General features: G+C 33.5%; 1 protein-coding gene across 25 annotated transcripts in view; it reads left to right on the top strand.

Annotated features, from left to right (window-relative positions):
- PTPRD (protein tyrosine phosphatase receptor type D) overlaps positions 1–23315 on the top strand; it is a 2469774-nt gene that overhangs the window by 2274547 nt on the left and 171912 nt on the right. For 14 of the 25 annotated variants that reach the window (XM_066368144.1, XM_066368143.1, XM_066368139.1 and 11 more), the window contains 6 exons: positions 2882–3463; positions 12673–12806; positions 14521–14665; positions 17835–18140; positions 19033–19226; positions 21237–21263. In XM_066368144.1, the coding sequence (XP_066224241.1) occupies positions 2882–3463; positions 12673–12806; positions 14521–14665; positions 17835–18140; positions 19033–19226; positions 21237–21263 (1388 nt within the window). The remainder of the gene's footprint in view (positions 1–2881; positions 3464–12672; positions 12807–14520; positions 14666–17834; positions 18141–19032; positions 19227–21236; positions 21264–23315) is intronic. The other 11 variants (XM_066368158.1, XM_066368157.1, XM_066368156.1 and 8 more) reach the window with 2 other exon arrangements.

The following is a 23315-nucleotide window of genomic DNA, read 5'->3' as shown; positions in this document are numbered from 1 at the left end:
TGAACCTGCGACCTCAGCATTCCAGGTCGACGCTTTATCCACTGCACCACCACAGGTCAGGCCTGAATCCAGAACTTTGATAAGTAACACATGACAGAAAGATCCAAAGTTTTACTAAATGTCAAAAACCCTGAAGACAATTTAAAAAAACCTTGAAAATAGAGAAAAGAAAAAGAGTTAAAATTAACATGGATAAATAACAGATGCTTAAAATATTTTTAATTTACCCTACCATTAAAAATCAAAATGCAAGTGAATTTATTTTCTTTTTAGCTTTATATTTTGCATTGTATTGATGAAGTGTTCAAGAAAGATTCTGTCCCTGAAATAAGTGAACTAAATATAACCAAAGTACTAATTTCCATGGATATTTTTCAATCAAAGAATGAAGAAACTGAGTATGTGAGGGATGGCTTTCACCGAGTGTGTGCAGACTTTTAGAATGCTTTTGCAAAATGGGGCAGACTGAGGAAGACTTGTGGTTTCAGCAAATATTGGAACTATTGACAAATGAGCATGAATTGTCTTTCCTTTTTAGAAAAATCTTAAGAAATGCAAAAACACATGTTATAGTCAATGCCTTATCTCCAGCCAAGCATATATATCAGATCTATGCCTTATAAAAATCAATAATGTGCCTGACCTGTGGTGGCACAGTGGATAAAGCTGTCAACCTGGAATGCTGAAGTCGCTGGTTCAAAACCTACACTGGTCTGGTCAAGGCACATATGGGAGTTGATGCTTCCTGCTCCTCCCTCCTTCTCTCTCTCTCTCTCTCCTCTCTAAAATGAATCAATAAAAAAATAAAATAAAATAAATCAATAATGTGATAAGAGAACAAAGGTACACACCATTGGCAGCATTTAATCATTTTAAATAGTAGCATTATAGTACATCTTCTTAGCTGTATTAAGCATGCTTACAATTATTCATATATTACAGACAAATTCAATACTATACAATAAATGTGACCTAGTAAAAGTAGTAATGTCTGTTAAATATCAGTAAACACACCTTTAATTAGCTATATTTGTACTTGCCTTAAAAATTCAGGATATGTAGGAAAAATTGGGATTACCTACTTTCTCGGAAAATGTCAGGCCAAATTATTTAAACAAATGTCTTTCTGTAATTTTTAGTAACATCCAGATGTTGTTTTTTGTAGTTCTTCGAGTGGTATCATTCTATAGTTCTCATAATAATCATTTCAACTTTAAATATTTTAACATTCACGGAACACCTTCAGGAATTCAAAAGCAGGAGTCACATTAATATATTGTTCAGCCTCTCATTTTCCTGTCAATTGCTTTTTTTCCTACCTTCTTCACCTCAAAAATAAATAAAATGTAAGGGTCAATCTTTAAGACATGAAATGAACCAAAACAGAAAAAATAACTTGAAGAGAGTGAGACTGGAATCTTTCTTATTCATTTAGTTAGTTATCTAACAATACTTAACAAAAACCCTACTCAGTGCTAGGCAGTTTTCTAGGTATTGGAGATCCAGCACTTACCAAGTACCAGTTTGCTAATCTTAAAAAACTATCATTCTAGGAAGTACTGTAATTGATGCTTTTATATAGACAAGGAAAAAGGGGTATTAAATGGCTGATTTATATGAGTGTTACCTTTAGAGTTTTTCAAAAACATTTTTGGTTTATTCTTTCCTAATAACTATGCCTTTGAAAATCATTGTGCGGGGTAAGCATAAGGTTACCAATGGAGATATTTGTTGTTCTTAATTAGCAGCATTTTGAGTTGTGTTTGGCTAAAGAGAAAAAATATGAATCTCTAAAAGATGGATTTAACTGCAAATATTTGTATGTCACTAAAATCTGAGGTCTTACTGCTGTTGAATATAAAATACATATTATTGCAATGAAACTTTTTTATTGAATTAATTGGTGTGACATTGGCTAATAAAATACAGGTTTCAGGAGTACAATTCTATAATACATCATCTGTTTATTGTATTGTGTGTTCACCACCCTAAATCAAGTCTATTTCCATCACCATTTATTTCCCTTACACCCTCTTCTACCTCCCCCACCCCCCTCCCTCTACTAATCACCGTACTGTTGTCTGTGAGATTTTTTTTTTGCTTAATGCCTTTACCTTTTCTTACAGTAATACTTTAAAAAGTAATCTTTGAATATGCTTTATTTAGTTCCTTCTGCACTTTGAATATTAAGTAAAAACATGAACTTGAAATTAATTTGAAGTTACTGTTCTTATTTTAATATTTTGATTTGATTATTTATGAGAAAACTATAGTAATGTTACCAATGTCTTACAACTGGAAAACAATATGGATGTTATTCTTCCATAGCAATTTAATAGCATCTCAATATGTCCTAAAATATATTCAATATATTATTTTCAACATTTATTGGTATTTACTTAAGTCATTTATATTTTAAAGCAACAGGCTAATTGGCCAAGCTTATAATAATAGTAATAATTGCAAATAATGTTTTTTGAGGGTGCCAGATAACATCCTAAGAGCATTACTGGATTAGCTCATTAATCATCAGAGCAAACTCATGAAATAGAGTTACCCAACTGTACAATTCCAATAATGCAGTTTTTCTCATTTTTCACATGAGAAAACTAAAACAGAGAGAGGTTAAGCGACATATGAGGCTCACATAGCTAATAAGTGAAGGATTTGGATAGAAGCCCCCAAATACAACACAATGCCCTTCTAGTAAAATGGGATTTGTCACCTATGCATGTCTTACTGTGCTTTCCTGACCATTTAGAACATTATTCTTTGCTATAATTTCATCTAATTAAATCTTTAGTAGATACGTGATTTCAATAATAGAGTTTATGGATTCTTATAATATATTAGTGACCATCTTTTTTCACCTCCCTCCAAGCCTTACCCAAACCTCCAGGAACGCCTGTCGTGACTGAGAGCACCGCCACAAGCATCACATTGACTTGGGACTCTGGGAACCCTGAGCCTGTCTCTTACTACATCATTCAGCATAAACCTAAAAATTCTGAGGAACCTTACAAAGAAATTGATGGAGTAGCGACCACACGCTACAGTGTCGCTGGACTAAGTCCCTACTCTGATTACGAATTCAGGGTTGTTGCTGTCAATAACATTGGGCGGGGGCCTCCCAGTGAACCCGTGCTAACCCAGACCTCAGAGCAAGCACCATCCAGTGCCCCGCGGGATGTCCAGGCGCGGATGTTGAGTTCAACCACCATTTTGGTACAGTGGAAGGAACCTGAGGAGCCAAATGGACAGATCCAAGGATACAGAGTTTATTATACAATGGATCCCACTCAGCATGTCAACAACTGGATGAAACACAATGTAGCTGACAGCCAAATCACTACTATTGGCAACTTAGTGCCCCAGAAAACATATTCTGTCAAAGTCCTGGCTTTTACCTCAATTGGAGATGGTCCTCTTTCAAGTGACATACAAGTCATCACTCAGACAGGAGGTAAGTCTAGTTACGGACGGGGAGTAGGGGAGAAGGGAGGAGTTGATGCTAACAGGTGGGAAGGGCAAAAACGAAGGACAAAGATATTATACATTTTAATTTTGGGGACTTAAGAGTTTCTATGTGACAGGTGAAGGTAAGGCATCTGGAGAGGAAACAGACATGGATACCTGAAAGACTAAATGAGAGTTTTTAGTAGAAACGTGCATGGAGCACCCTCTCCTTTTAATTAGTACCTAGATGACTTGAAGACTTTCCTGCATGAGATGGATGAAGGTGTGTCCTCCATGTGGCATTTTGAAAATAAATAAACTATTCTTCTTTATACTGTGAGATAATAGCCTCAAAAATTATTTAATTTGTGAAATATTGGATGGCTCAGCATAAAGTTAAATATAAAACCATTTGTCAGAGAGTCTTGGATATGTAAATGGCTTGTATTTGCCAGGAAGCTACTTGCTTAAAAATAAATATTCTCCTAATGGATTTTCAATTTTTTTTCTTTGTATGCCTTCATGGGTTAAGGAAGACAGTTGCCAAGATCTGGGATCAAACTTTAACACCTGCTTTATTCATTTTATTGGGTAGTAGAGCAGATGCCAAACTATATTACAAAGAAAAAGTTGGCCCTGCCTGTAGTTTTATTTTCATGAGGTGATATCCAACCTCTGTGATATTTGATTTCGATTTCAAGTAATCAGTTTTAACTTGGGTTGGAAGTATAACATAGCAGCTTTCTTCTAAAGTTTATTCCTGAATGTCTGAGAGAGCTATTCACTTGATTCCTTATAGTCTTGGCTCCCCTAAAACTTGCATTAATCTAGGAGTGTTTGGGCAGCATGCCCCTGCTTTGTTCTGATAATCTACATAAGAACCATCTTAATTGGAGTTAGTATCTGTAATCTAGAGGTATGGAAGTCATAAGCAATCTTGGGAGTGAATTAGTGAACTGTCTCAGGTGTCAGAACTGTATAAACCTGTTTAATCACCGTCTTGTTTTCAGGTCTGGGCTTTGTGAACCACATGACTGTGTTTACCATTTGCACTGGCTGCTAGAAATCTCAGAACATATTTACAGCCTGTCGGGCTTTATTATATTTTAAATCATTATGTGGTTTTTACTAGTTTGTTCATGGAATTGTTTTCTGAAATGGTATGAAAGATAACTATATAAATAACTTTTACCACAATTATACTAAACACCATCCATAAATTTTCTCTACTAGGCTTTTGTAGTTCTTCTGTATTTATTTGTTATATTAATATGCAGAAAAGTACTATTGATGTTTTGCATACATTTTAATTTTTTCATGCATATCTCATTGGAAAATTTAGAAACATGAAAATCTTGTTCTTTTCTTTTTGTGTGTGATTGGAAGTGGTTAACTGTTATGAGATTATGTTTTACTCTCCTATTTTAGCAGCTCCATGACCATTAAAAGATATTAAAAAGTATAAGGGAAGAATATATTCCTATAATCTACTTTTAGTTCTTCTGATTTTTCAGCTGTGTTATTTTTAAAATCCCTGGTCGTGGAGTAACATTATCAGGGTTTGAATCTCTATGATTTTTTTTTTAGCTTTATAACCTTGACAAATTCATCTCTCTGAATTTTAGTTTTCTCATCTAAAATAAAGACCACCTTATGAAGATTAGGGATTTTATTCATTTTCTACCACATCCTGGGTGGCTTAAGCAACTGCCTCTCAGTTCCAGTGGCTTACCATTCAGCATGGAGGAGTCAGCAGCGCTGGTTCCCTCAGAGATGGGAGGAGGGACCCAGCACTCTCTCTTCACTTCTGGCGGTTTACTGTCAGTCTCGACTGTTCCTTGGCTTGTGGAAGTATCATTGTGTTCTCTGCCTTCATTGTCACATGTCACTCTTTGTGTGTGCATGTCTTTATGTCCAAATGTTCCCTCCTTGTGAGGATACCAGTCATAATGGGTTAGGCCCAACTAATGACCTGATTTTATGTAATTAATTATAAAACAACCCTGTTTCCAAATAAAATAACATTCTGAGGTTCTGGGGGTTAGGAATTCAACATAAAATTTTTCGAGACATATTTAAACCCATTATAGACAAATATTTTATTACTTAGTAAGTAATATATAATTATCATCTTCATCATCATAACAGCTAAAATGTGCTGGGCACTCTGCTGTGAACTTGGCCTGTATTAATTCTAACTGCCCAATTAGGTAGCTGTGGAATTATCCCATTTGCCGATGAGTAAATTGAGGATCAAAGAAGATAAAAAGATTTAGGAACTTGCTTTGGGTCCTAAGGTTAGCAAATGGCAAAGCAGAATTTAAATCTGGGCGCCTTGGATACTTCTAAGCACCATTAGCCATCCAATTAGTAAATTGCGAATATGATCATTTTAGTGCCTACTAGGTTTTTGTGCCCATGAGGCGCACAATAAATGAATAGAGGCAGGAAATGCAGTGTCTCATTTTTTTATATCTTTATTTAAGGATTATATATAATTTATTTCTGCAGTTCTTGAGGTGGCTCTTAGATTACCTAAAGTGTGTTAAGCCTTTTGGATATGAAAAAATAAGTTTATCTGAAAGAAGTAGAAGTACCTTTTTTATAGAAGGTATTATAGAAGATATATTCGATCTCTATAAATTTGGTTCTAAATTTTCTAACTATAGACTTAAACATAGAAACCTATCATGTTTCATCACTTTTCTAATTACAGGAGAGTTTAGCTGTCTTAGAAACCAAATACTAGTTTCTGGCAAAACAGAAAAATCCTTGGGAGTCACAAAAATCCTTATATACAGAACATGAAATAACAGACAATAATGCATTAGGTCACAATTTATTGTAATATATAGAAACTGATGTTTAAAAAGTCCTTTTTGGATTTTCTATATTACCAGCAGGCCTAACGTAACATAAATCATAACTCACTGTAGGTAGTATGATGACAGAGGCAATTGAGTTATTGTGATCCAGGCATTCTGAACTTAGAAAAGGCTAGATGAATGGGTCACAAATGTATTAGAATAGTTGTTCCCAATCGCTTTTAGACATTTTATACATTAAAATATTTCCAAGAACCTTCCATAATAGTTGTAATTTTAATACCCATTGATTGAGAAGATATATGATGACATAATGACTTGTGCCTGCCAAAATCAATAGGCTAAGAAAACCTTCCAAAATAGCACAATGATTTGATCTGTTCTCTAGGTTTAATTAACAAAAGCCATTTGATGTTAGTGGATAACTGCCAAAAACAGTGATGTTAGATCCTGATATAATTAATGCTGAACTGCTCCTTTTTCTTGGTGCTGACTAGCTAATTTTTAGGATCATTGCTAGACAAAAACATAAAGCATTATGAAAACATTCTTTTAGAGAGGATATATAAAATTTAAAGACATGATTATTTTTACTATAATTTTCTCTTTTTTCTATGAAAATTTACTGATTAATATGTATGAATTTCTCAAGTGATTCTAATTTCATATACATAGCTATATACATTTTTATGTGTTCTATACCTGAAATATGTTAATTTCATTTTGATATCTTTAATTCCCTTCCATTTACAAGGAAAGTATTTCTAATGTTCTAGAAATAGATCTCCACTATTAGATAACATGTGGGAAAGATGTCTTCTCTTATAATTTTCTTTTATGATGATTATACTAAAATAATAGAGTAGCCAAAGATTTTATAAAATTGCAAATAAAACTCTGATAAAGAAATGTAATAAATTATACCTTAAACCTAATGCACTAAAATAAATGGTGTTTGATGTTCATGCTAATTGGAGGCATTCTAAATCTGTTAAATCCTAACATCTTTTTTCTGAATTTAATTTTTCAAAACATTTTTGACCTGTAGTTTTTCCATACACTTAATAGATTCTGGGGAAAAGTGGACTGATTTGTATATTTGTATCTAAATAACATAGGTCTTTGTAAGGAAAATAATTATATATATTTACCAGCTAAATGCTAGGAGTATTATCAACTTTATACATCTTGAAGAAGGCAATTCCAGTATAAATTCTGGGCATTACCAAATAGTCATAATATAAAAACTACAACATTTGGAGACATTGTACTTTAGGTTTCCAGAACTTTAAATATAATTTTATTAGTGTATGTCAACAGGCCTATCTCAGCAAATTAAAGAAAAGACTGACTTTCAATAGCCAAAATCATGAGCCCAATTTAAATAGTTTTTCTAAATAGTTTTGGCAATGATTAAAGGAGCTCAACTATAATAAAATACAACTATAATAAAATTTAACTTTTTTGTTGATATTTAATAACAGTTGAGATTAAGATTTGTGCTGGTGCTTGTCTGTTAAGTATTTTTTTTGTCAATGATGTATTTGTGGCACTTAGAAATCAGACTCCTTGTTTTGAATTTTGTTTTACTATCTCTGTAATTCTGGCTGTTGCCTTTATTGTTTTTTTAAATCATTTATCAATATGATAGATATACACGTTTTGAAATATATACCTTATTAAAATATTAGATATTTTAGCAGTGTTGGGATTCCTAGTCTCTTTGGTAGTATATCATATTTATAAATGGCTAGATGAAATGATTGTTTAGTCATTTAATGTGTGCTAACCTTTCTCTCTTTAGAAATATGCCATACATTTACCTCAAATACTGCTTCTTCTGATATTGTCAGCATTTTAGATGACATGCAGGTTTTTTCTTTATTTCTTATTTATTCTTCATCTCTGTCTTTGAAGTGCCTTCAGATATTTATATAAAATATAATAGTACTACTGCTACAATACTTTACATTTAGCAATGGGATTATAATAATATTATTTTAGCTAATTGATAGCTCATATTTGTATTTCCTTTTGGACATTAAATAAGTAAATGAAGAAGAACAGAATGTTGACACCACCTTACAGAATATAATGATTTTGTATAATTTTAAAAAAAAATTTGTATTTCTACTTTAATTTCCTCTCTTTACATCTAAATTCTAAATTTGGTTTATGGTCAATTTAATCACATTTCCCCTTTAAATGTAGAATAATTACATGTAAGTGTCCAGATGGGTTTTTTAATTTGCCCATGAGTTACTCTGAACTTCAGATTTTCCTATCAAATTTATGTTTAGGTAATTGGTGAGGGAAATGCTACAACACAGAAAATCTCTTAAATAAAATAAAGTAGACGTAGACAAGAGGTGAATGCTAGTAAGTATGAGGTATAAATGCTGAAAGTGTTACCAAAATGTTGCATGTGTGTGTGTCTGTGTAGGGGGACATAAAATACAAATATTAACATCTCTTAACAAAACCTCTATAGCCTCAATATTTGGTAGAAAATTCCAGTTGACAGATGAAGCATTGATGAAGCATTTCCTGTGTCTCCAAGCAGAGAAAATATATGACAGTTTGGCATCCCCTAAGTGTTTCTTCATGTACATATATTATCATCATTAGCATAAATATGTTTGGGAAATATAAAGGTGAATCCTTTAATTTCACATCCTTTTTCTTTACCTTTGAAACCTTACTTTTACTCTGGTTGTTTTAAAGATTAAAGAACTCTGAGGACGGCATGGCCAAGTAGCTCAGTTGGTTAGTGTCATCTTATTATGCCAAGGTTGTGGGTTCCATACCTGGTCAGGGCATGTACAAGAACTGACCAATTAGTGAATAAATAAGTGGAACAGGCCCTGGCCAGTTGGCTCAGTGATAAAGCATCAGCCCAGCGTATGGAAGTCCGGGGTTCGATTCCCCACCAGGGCACACAAGGAGAGGCGCTCATCTGCTTCTCCACCCTTCCCCATCTCCTTTCTCTCTGTCTCTCTCTTCCCCTCCTGCAGCCAAGGCTCCATTGTAGCAGAGTTGGTCTAGGCTCTGTGGATGGCTAAATGGCCTCCCCTCAGATGCTAGAATGGCTCCAGTTGCAACGGAGTGATGACCCAGATGGGCAGAGCATTTCCCCCATGTTGGCATGCCAGGTGGATCCCTGTTGGGCGCATGCGGGAGTCTGTCTCTCTGCCTCCCCACTTCTCACTTCAGCAAAATACAAAAAAAAAAAAAAAGTGGAACAACAAATCTTGCTCTCTTTCAAAAGTCATTCAATAAATAAAATTAAAACTAAAAACCCTAAGAAAGCAATAGATTTGGGTGAACCCTCAATTCCCAAGAAATTCTACATAGTGGCACCTTCAGGCATTCATGAGCATAGACCCTGATATATTGATAATAAAAAGACCTTTTAAAACACTGCTCTGCATGCTGGATTTCATCTGTAGGCATAGTTAGCCCTACATGGTATTTTTCAATTGATTTTGATTAATTTAATCAATATCTAATTGTTAAAAAATGGAAAGATTCTACCTAAAAGATTTATTATCCCCTTCTGTTGAAAAACCAGAAACTCAGGCACGACTGGGCCCTTATTTCCGAAGGCAGCACTCTCCTGGTGCTGATCCTCACTGGTGCCCTCCGGCGGGCAGGCTCTCTCCATTGGTCCCAGGCCCCGCAGGGCCTCAACACTCATTGATCTGAGCATCTGTCTGACATCTCTAGGCATTTGTGTTGCTACCACAAGTTTAAAATCTACTAAATTAAATTACCCTCCTAATATTTCAAAAGGAGATGGTGGAAGAAGAGAAGATCCTCTTAAATACAGTGTATATTAGAGGAGAGACTTTCCATTGAGTCATTTGGCCGCTACTTTACATTGTTCAAGAATGAAATAGGCAGTAACTGTACACCCTCGGAGACTTTGATGTGCCTGTTTGATTCATTATTTAGAAGGAGTGGACTCTTAATAGAACCAGACAGAATAAGAGAATCAGATGAAGTTTATGTCACTAAACCAGGATAAAACATTGAGACCTACCGGGAATTTGTTCAAGACAAATTAAAAGCAAGAAAACAAACAGTTTAAGTAAGAAAATCTTCATTAGATTTCTAAGACATTTTCAATCAATGTCACTTAGTTTATTATTAGAATTAGACAGGGAGGAAATGAGTAACATGCACTTATTATCCTGAGAGCAGCCCTTCAGTACTGCCTGTGTTTTAAATTCTTGACAATATTATATGCTGGTTTAATTTAAATCAGGAGTTAAAACAGAGCTTTCTTTCCCAGACTTGTAAAAGGTGGAGGGAAGATAAAAGGGGAAAAAGTAGAGAAAAAAGTGATTGTACACATAGTGCATAGTGTATATCTAAGTGCAGTTTTAGTCTGAGAAACCCTCCCATTAGCGGAATATTAGAATCCGATCATCATTTCCCCACGTGTCTGATAGTTCTTGGCTTCCATTGTTGCTTCTGCCAGTGCTTTTGGTATTTCTCTTTTAGAAGTAATGCATTTGCTGGTTGTGTTGCTGTTTACCTATTTGTTTTTTGTTTCCCTGTTTTCTCTTCCTCTTGCTCTTCACTTTTTATCTTCTTTTGTCTCCACCTCTCAGTCTGAATGATTGTGTTAGGTCACCAACTGGGCAGGTACTTTAAAAAGTGAGATGCGCTGTTACCCTATTCGGAAAGTACATTACCTGAGGCATCAAATTAATGAGTATCTCAAGGCCTGTGATACACAAAGGGAGGAAAGATGAAATTAGAAATATGAAACGCTGTTTATTGGCGGCCTTCAGCGTCAGTCCAAACATGGGTGCGCATGATGGCGCATGTGCACGCACACGCAACAGCACGTACACAGGCTCGCAGGGTAACAGAGCGGGCAGCAGGATAATAATTAGGGATCCTAGAAACCATTCTGCTAGAGCCCGCTATGTTTTAACCTCTTTTTAAACAAAAGGCAATTTTTAAAACATACTACAGATATATGATTACAAAAGGAAAAGAAAGTCATGTTTTGCTTTTTCAAAAACTGTCTTATGAAGATGATGGTTTGAGTATTATTTAATAAACTGACTTTATTTGTCAGCTACAAATTACATTATTTTATCTGTTTTCCAGTGTTTGTGCTCATTTGCCAAAAATGTTTTAGGTGTTCATTCCCCCTCTGGTGTGAAGTACATATCATTGTCCTTAATTTTTATTAAATATACACTGAATTTTCATGTGCATTTGTAGAAATATGGACATCTGTTCAGCTATAGCACTTTGAAACATGCCACATCAGGGTAATAGTCAAAAAATTTTATGGCCATCAGAGCATGAGCACCAACCAATCGGAGCAGACACTGGCCAAGAACAATGTAAGGTTAAGTGTGCTAGTGATGCCCTAAAGTATGTTTATCCTTCTGTATAATAAAGGGAAGACCTGAAGGGATTCAGGTGTTAACTTGGACATTGGGGTTAGTAATCTTATTCTAATATAACATTTGAGTAAGGTGTTCTTAACTGGATAGATGTCCCATTTATTATTACATGATATATAGCTATTTCAAATTGCCTATTATATGTGTTACATGACTAATATGAGAATTATAAAAGACCTCTATAAAAATTACTTTATTTCTGATAATAAGTGTATTCTATAAACTTTTTAATTTGTGTAGTAATTTAGTTCCCTCTCACTAGGGACAACATTAAGTTTATATTAGGTCTAGGGTATTAAGTCATTTGGAGTCATTTAAGGACTTTAATAGCTTTTAAGCTATTAATGTAAATGATAGCTTTTTATCTCCTTTTTTTAAGGAAACTTTTTCTTAAAATGTGTGTTAGTAAGAAAAAAAAACTAAGTGATTCTTTTGTTGCCTATAGATTTGTTAATGCAGTGAAGGTAAAATTTTATAAACCTAATTGGAAATAACTTTGAAAGTTAAATGCAGTCCTAAAGAATAAATTCCTACTTAATTGCAAAATAGCAATAAATTTTATATATTTAGCACTTGTGATGATTTAGGCAGTATTTGTTACAAGTGCATTATATAAATCATCTCATTGATTATGTACAACAATATTATGAAGTAAATATTTGTATTATATGTAAAATTGAATTCAGAGACTAATATGCTCTATATTTGCTAGTTCTAGTTCTGCATCTTGCATAAATATGGTACCACTCAAGGACAAGGACAGTATTTGTAATATTGTTCTTGTTCCTTGAAGGAGAAAAATGGGCTTTATACAAGTTTACCTGGACATCATAAGGATTTAGCACTCCATTAAGCTGATACATGTGAACACATTTTGAATGGTTTAAACAGATACACCAGTAAAAGAACTTACAAATGTTTATGGTAACGGTAAGCTCAGTCCTTTGCCTCCCTGTTTTTAGTACCAGGGCAACCACTAAACTTCAAAGCAGAACCTGAGTCTGAAACGAGTATTTTACTCTCTTGGACACCTCCACGTTCAGACACCATTGCCAACTATGAGCTGGTCTACAAAGATGGGGAGCATGGGGAGGAGGTAAGGACTGTGCTTCTTGCTTTTGGGATTAGTCGCTACATTGAGGCATTACTCTACTTTTGTGTACTTACGCAGGTTCTTTTGAAAAATCTGATATCTTTAGCGGACCTTGGAGAAAAAAGACTTGAACTTTAAAAGAGATAACTGACAAAATTAAAAAAGGTTATTTGGAGGCTTACTGGGGGAGTGGGGCAAAATTCCAAATTATTTATGGAAGTATCAAGTTATAACATTGTATACCCATGAGACTTGGGGACATACTTTTTTCTCTTCTGCATTAAAGTACATAAGTCACTGTAGATATATAACTAAATAAGTCCCATAGCTTTGAGTAGATGAATTTATTCAAACTGGTTTTAGAGAAAGATACCCCAAAGCAAATGTTTATTTGTATGCCAAAAATTATGATATGAATGTGAGTATATATAAAGTTTGAGTTTGTAATGCAAATAAAATAACAGTAGAGGTTAGAAGGCTAGAAATTATTATATAATTTAAATTCTGTTATAACTTAAAATACTCATATTACAACAATTTGTGTTTTTAATAAGATATACATCAGCATTAAATTATTTTAAATCCTTACCATTACCTAACTAAGAAACAAGTATAGAAAAACAGCAAAGAGAGTGGCAGGTTTTTGACAGTGCTCTGGATGATTAAATGTTGGCACACCAACTCTGCTTTGTAATTGTTTATTTAGTGAATACCTTTTTACTTGTTACTTGGTGTATCTAAAATTTTTAAAAGCTTTTATATTTGCAAGCCATAACACCCTAGGGATGTTTTCTCCAGTTTTATATTTGAATTTTTGACTGATTTCTGTTTGTGTGAACAGCAAACAATATTTGATAAAAAGCCTGAAATTATTTATGCCATATTAGATTACATATTAGCATGTATTTTAAGGTTTACTACAGGCTAACATCCAATCTGAGATTTCTTACCCATAGACAGCTATATTTTTACTAACATGCAAAATTAAAGCATGAAAAGTAATTATAACCTTTGATTAAAGAAACCTTATTTCAAAAATCTTTTATGATGCTAAAAGTTATAAAAAAGGTTGTGAATTTTTTTTTTTGCTATAGCCTCTATATTCCCAAAGAAAGGTAGTTTTAAAATTATTTTAAACCAATCTAGATTGCGTATATATTATCCAGCTTTTCTTAGTAACGAACATCTGATTCTGATCCCATCAAACCTTAGTAATTTTAGTTCTTTTTTTACAGTAGTCTCAGGTAAACTCTATGCCAGTTTCTGTTGTTACTTTGGGCCATATTTTCTTAACCTCTATTTAGATTGCAGAAGATCATAGGATATGAACTACACATTTCTTCAACTAAAATTGCACATGAGGGCATACTCCATTATCAGCTTCTGTTATGGGCTATGTCACAGCAGCACCCGTGACTTAAGGGTAAAACACATCTCTGGGTGATGGCCTCTCAATCCCCCTTTTATCTGATACCTTTGCATAGCTATGTCATCATTAGGTGATCGCTTGGCTTGCTACCCTTATCCCAGGTGTCTTATTTGTTGTCAAAATTTGACTTTTAAATGCCGATATTTTCATTATGTAATTCCCCTAGTTGAGCCCTTGATATTCTGTTGGTTCTGTGCATGATATTTTGATGACAGACATTGTGATTAAAAAAGAAAATTGCCCCAATCTTAATGAAGATGGTCAACTTCTCTTGTTACTTATCCACAGAAACGAATTACCATCGAGCCAGGGACATCTTATAGACTGCAAGGGCTGAAACCAAACAGCTGGTACTATTTTCGTCTAGCTGCACGCTCTCCTCAAGGCTTGGGTGCTTCCACAACTGAAATATCAGCTAGAACCATGCAGTCAAGTAGGTGTCTCTCTTCGCTTACTTTCTGCCCTTTTTTCATTAAGAGGTATTACGGATTTTATCCCTACCAACAAACAGAACTGCTAATTAATATGGTTAATAGTCAGTAGTGTCTAGGCTAGTAAGCGTCCAACTTCAGGGATTAGAGTACAACTGTGACCTCTGTTGTTTCCATACTTGGTCCAAATAGCAGATCCCTTTCTCCCACTTTGTAAATTGAAAAGCTCTCAAAAAAATTGAGAAATGAGAAAAATGGGTGAAAGCAATTAGATCAAGACCTATTTAATGAATTACAAGGATATAAAGCAAAATTCAGGTAGAGAACACTGCATAGTAATCAGAACAAGACTTACCAAACTAAAGAGACAATGAAAGACCAAACTGTTATATTTTATAAGCACACAGGTTTCAACTTTGCTAATAAATAACTCTATCTCATGTATTTATCCCTACTGAGAGAAAAGCTAAACTCTTGTGACTAGTTTTTTATTAACTCTGCAAGTAGTACATGTAAAAATATGGAGCATTCACAGCAAAACTGTACTTGGACATATTTGGGGAAAATGGGATAATCACAAGTACATTTGCAATCCTAAATTTTATTTTGTTTCCTCAGGTTCAATTTCTTTTTGGAACTGTTACTATAAAGAATAATCGTGTTTATCACAATGGGGGTCCATTGTGTCCAGGGAAGATTGTTAAGATTGGTTTTTGTGAAATCTTATATAAGAGATTGTTTTTGATGGAAAATTTGGTGGTTTATAGTACTATTGGACCTTTATTAATAAGATTCTACAATTAGTTTATTAAACAACCATTTACTTTGATTTGAAGTTTTATTTTCTTAGACTTTTTTTTTCATATTTTATAAGTGATCTTGATATAGTGAAATGTGATAGATGTGTACAATACAAATGCATTAAACTTTATAAAGAGGATGCTCTATTGACCTAATTTATAGACCTATCAATATAAAATTTATATATTTTAAAAGATGAATTATCTTTTATATAAGCAAGGCTTTCATGTTTCATTCTTCTGTAGAAACTTGACATCTTTCAGTGTTTTTTGATAATAAATATCATTATCTTCCCTTTTCTCAAAACATGATTATTCATATGAAAATCATTAGGGTCCTGTGCTTAATCCATTTGTGATTATAGCTTATCCCCATAAAATTTTCGTTCTTTTCAAATCTGAAACATGTAAATATACTTTTGTATGTCTGCTTTGAATTCCAGGCAGGCTAATAAATAAGTAATAATGTAGAATATAATTCTTAAAATCTGATATTTAATTATAAGAAATGTGACATGCTTTAATATTATATTTTGCATGGTTGACCAACTTAACTCTTTTACATACATACATACATACATATTAGAGACAGATGTACATTTTATATCCACACCAAAAACTTATGTTTTATTTATTAGATAAAAGTTTCAAATGATGTTGAATACACTCAAAAGAATAGAAGGTCTGAAGATAGAGTTGTCATGAAAACCAAAACAGCTTTTAAAAATGAATTACAAATAAGTTTTTGCTGTTACATGACTAACTCAGTTTATTATGAATAATGATGATGCATTTAAAATAAATTTATAATTTTAAATATAAGAACCTATTGTCAAAATCAATAAAAACAGTATTCAAGTGATTTTACAAATAATATTCCAAATTTACAAGACTTTTAATGAAAATATTCTTTTTGTTGGTATAGAGAGCTTTTCCTTTTGATTGACTATAATGAAAAACAAGACATGCAGAGACTGATAATCCTCTACATGACCTGATAAACTGACGACTATATAATATTAATATTCATAAAGCCAAACTACATATTCACATGCAAATAATTAGAAACGATTTACTCATTGTACTATATATATTGCCTTGAAATGATATATGTATTTATGTATGTCTTATCCCATTTGTCTTTTAAGGGATATATATTATTAACTTTAAAAATAATTTATAACAGCTACATAGGTCTTTCTTGCTTTTTAATTTTTTAAAATAATGAGTGTTTGATAAATTTAATGAAAAATAATTGCTCAGAAGGTGACCAATTTATTTTAGAATGGGCAATAAGAAAGTTTATTTTTAACAACTTTTGTCAATTCTACTTTATATGAATAATTATATAGAAAATGAATGGAATTATGTACAAAATGAAAAAGATAAATCATACCTTTTCCAGGTGGTTCTCAGGTGTTCTTTTTTTTAAGTAGTTCTTTAAATGGCTGTGTTATTGACATTTTGTAAGAGATAGATGGTTGTTATTGATTTCACCAAAATTTGCTGGTGGAATCTAATCCTCACTAGCAATGGTGTCTTAAGAAGAGTTATCATTTTTTAAAAAGCTGAAAGCTGATGTAGGGTAAGTACAAGTTACAGTCAGAATCCACAAGCCTGACATTACTCTCGGGTAGGTAAATCTTGGACTATGCTTTTTCATCCTTTATTGATCTGCATGCTCGCTCTGAATGGACTATGATCAATGTTTGATTAATGCTTTTCATTAATACTGGTCAGGCACAATCAGTTTTTTAGAGAGTCAGAGAAAACCCTTTTATGTTTGTTGAGCTTTTATTTCTTTCCTTTTTTAAAAAGAAATGGAATTTGTAGAAGAATATCTAGTAGTTATCACAGTTTTTTACACTTAAGAATGCTTTCACAAGTGAAAATTGTATACGATTTACCTTCATTTTAGAATGTAGAAATGAATGCTTGAAACAGCATCTGTGAAGCGTCAACAAGATGCTCACGTAGCAAGCTTGCCGTGTTTGCAGCTTTTTTCAGATGGATAGTCTGTGTAATAGGGCTGGGGAATACTGAGGGATTGGTTTAGAAGAAGAGTTTAAATTGCAGGTAGGTAATTTTATTGGAGGTTCCATTATCTTAAGGTTTCATGTTCACATATTCCCCCCACCCATTATTTAACATTTATTTTTGGTCATTTATTTATTTTTTTGGTTTATTCATATTACTAAGCCAAGGTACATAATTTATCATTAAAATTTTAAGTTTCAAAAACCTTATTTTTGTTTTGTTGCCCTTAATGTTCATTTATTTATTTCTGCCTTTTCTTTTGTTTTATCATTTTTTTTTCCAACCATTCCTGTCCTTTCACTCAAACCCTCCTTTAACTCACTACCAAAATAAGAGCCGTCAGCTCCTCCTCAAGATATTAGTTGTACCAGCCCAAGTTCCACTAGTATTTTGGTAAGTTGGCAACCTCCACCAGTGGAAAAACAGAATGGCATTATTACTGAATACTCCATCAAGTATACCGCAGTGGATGGAGAAGATGACAAACCTCATGAGATTTTGGGAATTCCTTCGGACACTACCAAATACCTTTTGGAACAGCTGGAAAAATGGACTGAGTACCGGATCACTGTGACAGCCCACACAGATGTCGGCCCTGGCCCCGAGAGCTTATCCGTGTTGATTCGAACCGATGAAGATGGTATGTTGCCTCTGCTACGTCAATTGTCAGTTTGCTCCCTTCTGACACAATCTTGGTCTGCTGTCTTTTGATAGGCTAACAGTAATCCATTTTTTCTCTGCTCATCTTTTTTACCCAACATCGCTCTAACGTCAATAGTTTTTGCCAAAGACCTATTTTTGCTACAGCCTGGGCATATTTTTTTTCTTTTGATCTCAACAAAATATTTTGCTTCCCTTTAAAAGAACAGTTTGCTCCTATGACCTTGCAATCCAGGCTCTTCCTCTGTACCTCCATCTAAAGTCTTCTGCGTTTTTCTTGGCTTTTTGTAGTCACTTCTTTTTCATTTTGAAGTTAACTTCTAAAAACAGCCTTCTTATCTTCTTGTTGTTGCCTTTTTGTCTTGCATATTTCAGAAGCACTGATGCTCGACATTTAATTTTTGGCATTTGTTGTATGGAATACCTTTGATATGAGGAAAAAAAGAAGAAAATTCATATAATCAAGAATCTTTTTTTTTTCTGCTAAAAAGAAACCTTTAAAAAACACACAGCAATCAACTACCAGTTTTTGTTATTATTTCAATGCTATACCTCTTTGTGCTTTAATGCTTTGAACCTCAAAGCATCTTCCTTGGCTTTTGTACATTTTTTACATGTTTTTCTATTTCTCTGATACTCTTTTTTTCTTCCATACTTTTTTTTGGCATTGGTCATGTTTTTTGATCTTTTCTTAAAAGGTAGAGCAGATTGGTTAAGCATTTTCATTGGTTGAAAATGTTTGTATTCCACAAAGGAAACATAGTGGGTCTGCCCATATTTTTTTTTTTTTTTTTTTAAAGAAACTAAGAAAATGCTCTGACTGGGTGGGACAAGTACCTATAATTTTCTTTTATCCGATGATATTGTTCCAGTTCCTAGTGGTCCTCCTCGCAAAGTCGAGGTAGAGGCTGTCAACTCGACATCTGTTAAAGTCTCATGGCGCTCACCTGTGCCCAATAAACAGCATGGCCAGATAAGAGGATACCAGGTGCACTATGTGAGAATGGAAAATGGTGAGCCCAAGGGCCAGCCCATGTTGAAGGACGTCATGCTGGCTGATGCACAGGTAAGCCTCTGAAATTACATACTTATATTTTTATATGATCCTTTTTTTTTAAGTTTGTACCTTGAAATGGGCCCCATTTTCATATTTTACATTGTAAAAAATTTATAAAATTTTTGTTTTTGAAACATATGATGTCACCAAGTGACAGAATAAATTTAGTGAAATAACGCAGCTGATTAAAAACATGTTAACTGTTTTTCTTAAAATACAGATGTTCAGCTCTCTCTAGCTATATCTGAGTTTACCTTTCTGACTTCAATAATTGATTTAATAAAAGCAAGGTGAAGAATTCTGAGAGTTTTGCTGATTGCATCTACTTTCTGCTCTATTAAAACTACTTAGAATTAAGTTGACCTAATTTCTAAACATGTGATTTCTGTTGAAGAATAAACATTTTCATTTGGGAAAAGGTATACAGATAGTATTGTATCTAGGACTTCTTAAGTAAATTAAGTATTTTATAAAAGAATTGTTTCATTTCCCAGAAAATGAAGATAATGCTCATGATAAAAATTAGAGTTTTCCAGAGAATAAATGAGATCCCTATGATGAGCCAAGTTGAGAAAAGTATTAGTTGAGTATGTGAAAAATTGAGCCTAAGATGGTGGTTTATAAATATTTATATATATATATATAATATAGTTTTATAACTTGGTTTTGTAATCAGTTGTTTCAAACAGAGCATTATTTTTTTCCCATAAATTAGTAATGATTCAAAGATGGTACCCTGATAAATCCATATGTCATATTTGTCTAAAAAGTAGATTTTGATCAATAGCTGTTCTATTGGGGTTTATATATAACCCATGGATTAGCTCATCTATGCTTAGTCCAATAGTGATGGGTTATTATGAATAAGAAGATGCTTTGGTAATCCAGCAAATTGGTAGCTAGTTATAGCAATGGATGATATTTATGAAAATTTGAAACATTTCAACAGAAAATTCCTTGTGTTGTTTAAAAGTGAGGAAACTTATGAACCAACTTGTGAACTACTGTTCCAGGTTGCCAAATTTTGCATTTTTGTCTCAATGAAAATAAGAGGGAAAATGGATATCCCTGTGGCTCTATGGAAAGTATATATTTACCCCAAGCTTTGATTTAATCAACTCACACATTCATGTCACCTGCAGTCTTGAAATGTTCTAAAGAGATCTGAATTTGTAGCTAACTTACCTACCTTGAATCCAGCTGTATGGTTTTGGTTCTGTATATGTGGTAGGAGATTCATAATATCCGTTAGATCTAGAAAAGGGCCATGGACATGCTTTTTCAAATATTTAATTTGTACCACCTATAAGGTAGAACATTCTTATAATATAAAATAAAGCCATCATTGCTTATGTTTTTGTTTGTATGTCTGCAGTTGTGAAAAATTGATAAGACCATCATGCTTTGATATTCTTCTATTTTTAGGTAATATTACATTACAGAACTCTAGTTCTGTTGCTCTTTTCATTGGGAGTATGGTGGTTAATTTTTGTTTTTCTTTATTAATTTGGTGATTTTCTTTGTGTTTTCTCTTTTTCTCCCCCCCCCCTTTTTTTTTTGTCCATCTTATATTTTCTCGTTAACTATTCATTGAAATTTCATTACATCTGACAGGTCTTCACCAGGAATATAGGATTCCAATATTAATGAGAGATGTTAATTTTAATAGTAACTTCAATTAATGAAATAATTTAAGAAAGAACTGAAAATAAATGTCACAGAGTAGTGTGTATTAGCTTTTGTTAAGCCTTCTTGACTTATTCTAAGGGGAAATTTGGAAAATAGCTGGTTTAGTGATAACAATGCAAAACATATTTACTTTTGAGCTTTCAATGAGAAGTGAAGGTGGCAACGTAACACATTTATACTCTGGGATTTAATTGTACACACTGCTTCAACTGCTTGTTTTTCTTTTTCTTTTAAATCTAACAAGGGCACCATTGCCTTTATCAGGCTACAAATTTCTCTTTATTTCTTTTTATTTTGTTTCTTTCTCCCAACCTTCTTAATACCAATCAGTGGGAATTTGATGATACTACTGAACATGTGAGTAATGTTTGACTGCTTTGTCAAAACAGATTATAAATGCTTCTTTTCTTTTCTGGTTCTCCTCTTTCACCTATTTATGATGTGTCATCACTATTTGAATGCATGAACTAACAAAATATTTTTTAATTATCTTCACTATGTGGTACACTATTTTGGTTTTGTTTTGTGAAATTGGCATGGTGCTACTGATTGCATAGGAAACATCATGAGCTCATGTTATTTTGGTGGCTGCTACTAACTCTGCCTGGTGACATAGTGAGAGGAGGCATGCTGTAAGTGGAGGCATCAAAGACTTGAGATGTCAAGTGGTATGTGGTCGGCCGCTCTTAAATCCCACTCCAGGGTTACACATTCAGTGGATAACATGACATAGATCTGGCACTAATGAACTATTTTGAAATGGCAAATTCTCTGTTACACTCATACAAATTTGAGTGAACTTGAATGAGTTATGCCAAGAAGTGGAAAGTATCTCACTTAGGGAGGAATTTTTAAAAAGATTTGAATGAGTGGATTATGTTATTTATTGAGAGCTTATTATATATAATGTATTATGGGGGATGCAAGATGTGATACCTGCCTTCTAAGTGTTTACAGTCTAGGTGGATAGAAATTATATGAAATTCAGGAAAGTCATAAAATGCAATATACGTTGGTGGTATCAAACCATGTATAATTAATATGAGTGACAATATCAGTAAAAGCTATGTGTTTAGAGACAGTAGACCAAGCTGGTAGAAGAGTCCTGAGAAGTTAGTTTGAGAACCTAAAGGATAAGTAGGGATTGAAATGGGGAAAGTGGGTGTGTGTATGTGTACCTGTATATGCTGGGGAATTGTAAATGAGAACATATTTTTAAAAAGTGAGCACAGCAAAAGTAGCCATTGAGTCAGTCAAGAGTGTCATATTGTCAGTTAACAGTGATCTTGCCAATTTGACAAAAATAAAGGGTTCAAGTTAGTAAGCTACTGCTAAATATAGCTAAGAAATAAGATTTAATATAATGTTGAAAAATCAATAAGATAACAGTGTTTTATAAACTTCTTTGACCATGACCCATAGTAAGAAATGCATTGTATGTCATAACCAATACATATGTTTAAAATAAAAGTTTCTCACAATAATACCTTACCTTTTAATATGTGTAAACATTAGTAGTTTGTATTCAAGTCTATTTTACTTCTTTTTATAATACTGGTCATGACTGAATAAATTGATTTTATGACTTACTGAATGGTTTACTACCTGTATACTTAGTGGTGAGATTAGAAAGAAAAAAGACAGTACAAAGGGAACAAATAAAAAGAGCTCTTTTATTACAATAGTTATTCAGGAATAAAAATTTAACAGAGTCGAAATAGCAGGAATGGAAAAAAGGATAGTTATGATCAATATTTTCAATACCTTGACAAAAACTTGCTGACTAGCCAAGAATTTGAGGAAGTAAAAGAGATCAAAGTATTGCTTTTAAGTCTTGAAGATGCTCCACCATTCATTAAATATGGAAGTAAAGAGGGGAGTCTGCTTCTAGGAATGACATGTAAGCATCAGTTAAGCTAAGCTGGCCTTAACACATAGTCAAGGGAAAATGTCCAGCAGATCTTTACAATGTATAAGCCATTGGGTCCCTCATAGGGGATCAGGACTGGAAATGAATTTAGGAGACAGACAGAAAAAAAGTCTTTATGGTTTGGAAATGAATGCAGTTTTGTTGTTGTTGTTGTTGTTTCTCTTTCTTTTTGGAGGGAGAGGTGGGTGGAATTAGAGAAAAATGCAGAAAACCAGTGAGTGTTTCAGAACATCTACTAATGCCAGGTCTTAATAGGCAGGGCAAGAAGTCAAGTGGAGCTGGGGCCTGAAAAGACAAAGAGAGTGAGGAACAGTGGCCATGGTATCAGCCACACTAACCCACAGAGAGTATGAAAAAAACCTCCAAGAAATACACCAACATCTTAAGGAAAGAAAATGTAACCTGAGAGATGGAGTCATCCAGGCAAATAGAGGTGTCTCCTGCTGAGATTCTACCACAAAAGAGGGCTTGACTTATTT

This window comes from Saccopteryx leptura, chromosome 2 (genome assembly GCF_036850995.1).
Source record: "Saccopteryx leptura isolate mSacLep1 chromosome 2, mSacLep1_pri_phased_curated, whole genome shotgun sequence".
NCBI classification, from domain to species: domain Eukaryota; kingdom Metazoa; phylum Chordata; class Mammalia; order Chiroptera; family Emballonuridae; genus Saccopteryx; species Saccopteryx leptura.
This window is presented reverse-complemented; position numbering and strand designations above follow the sequence as displayed.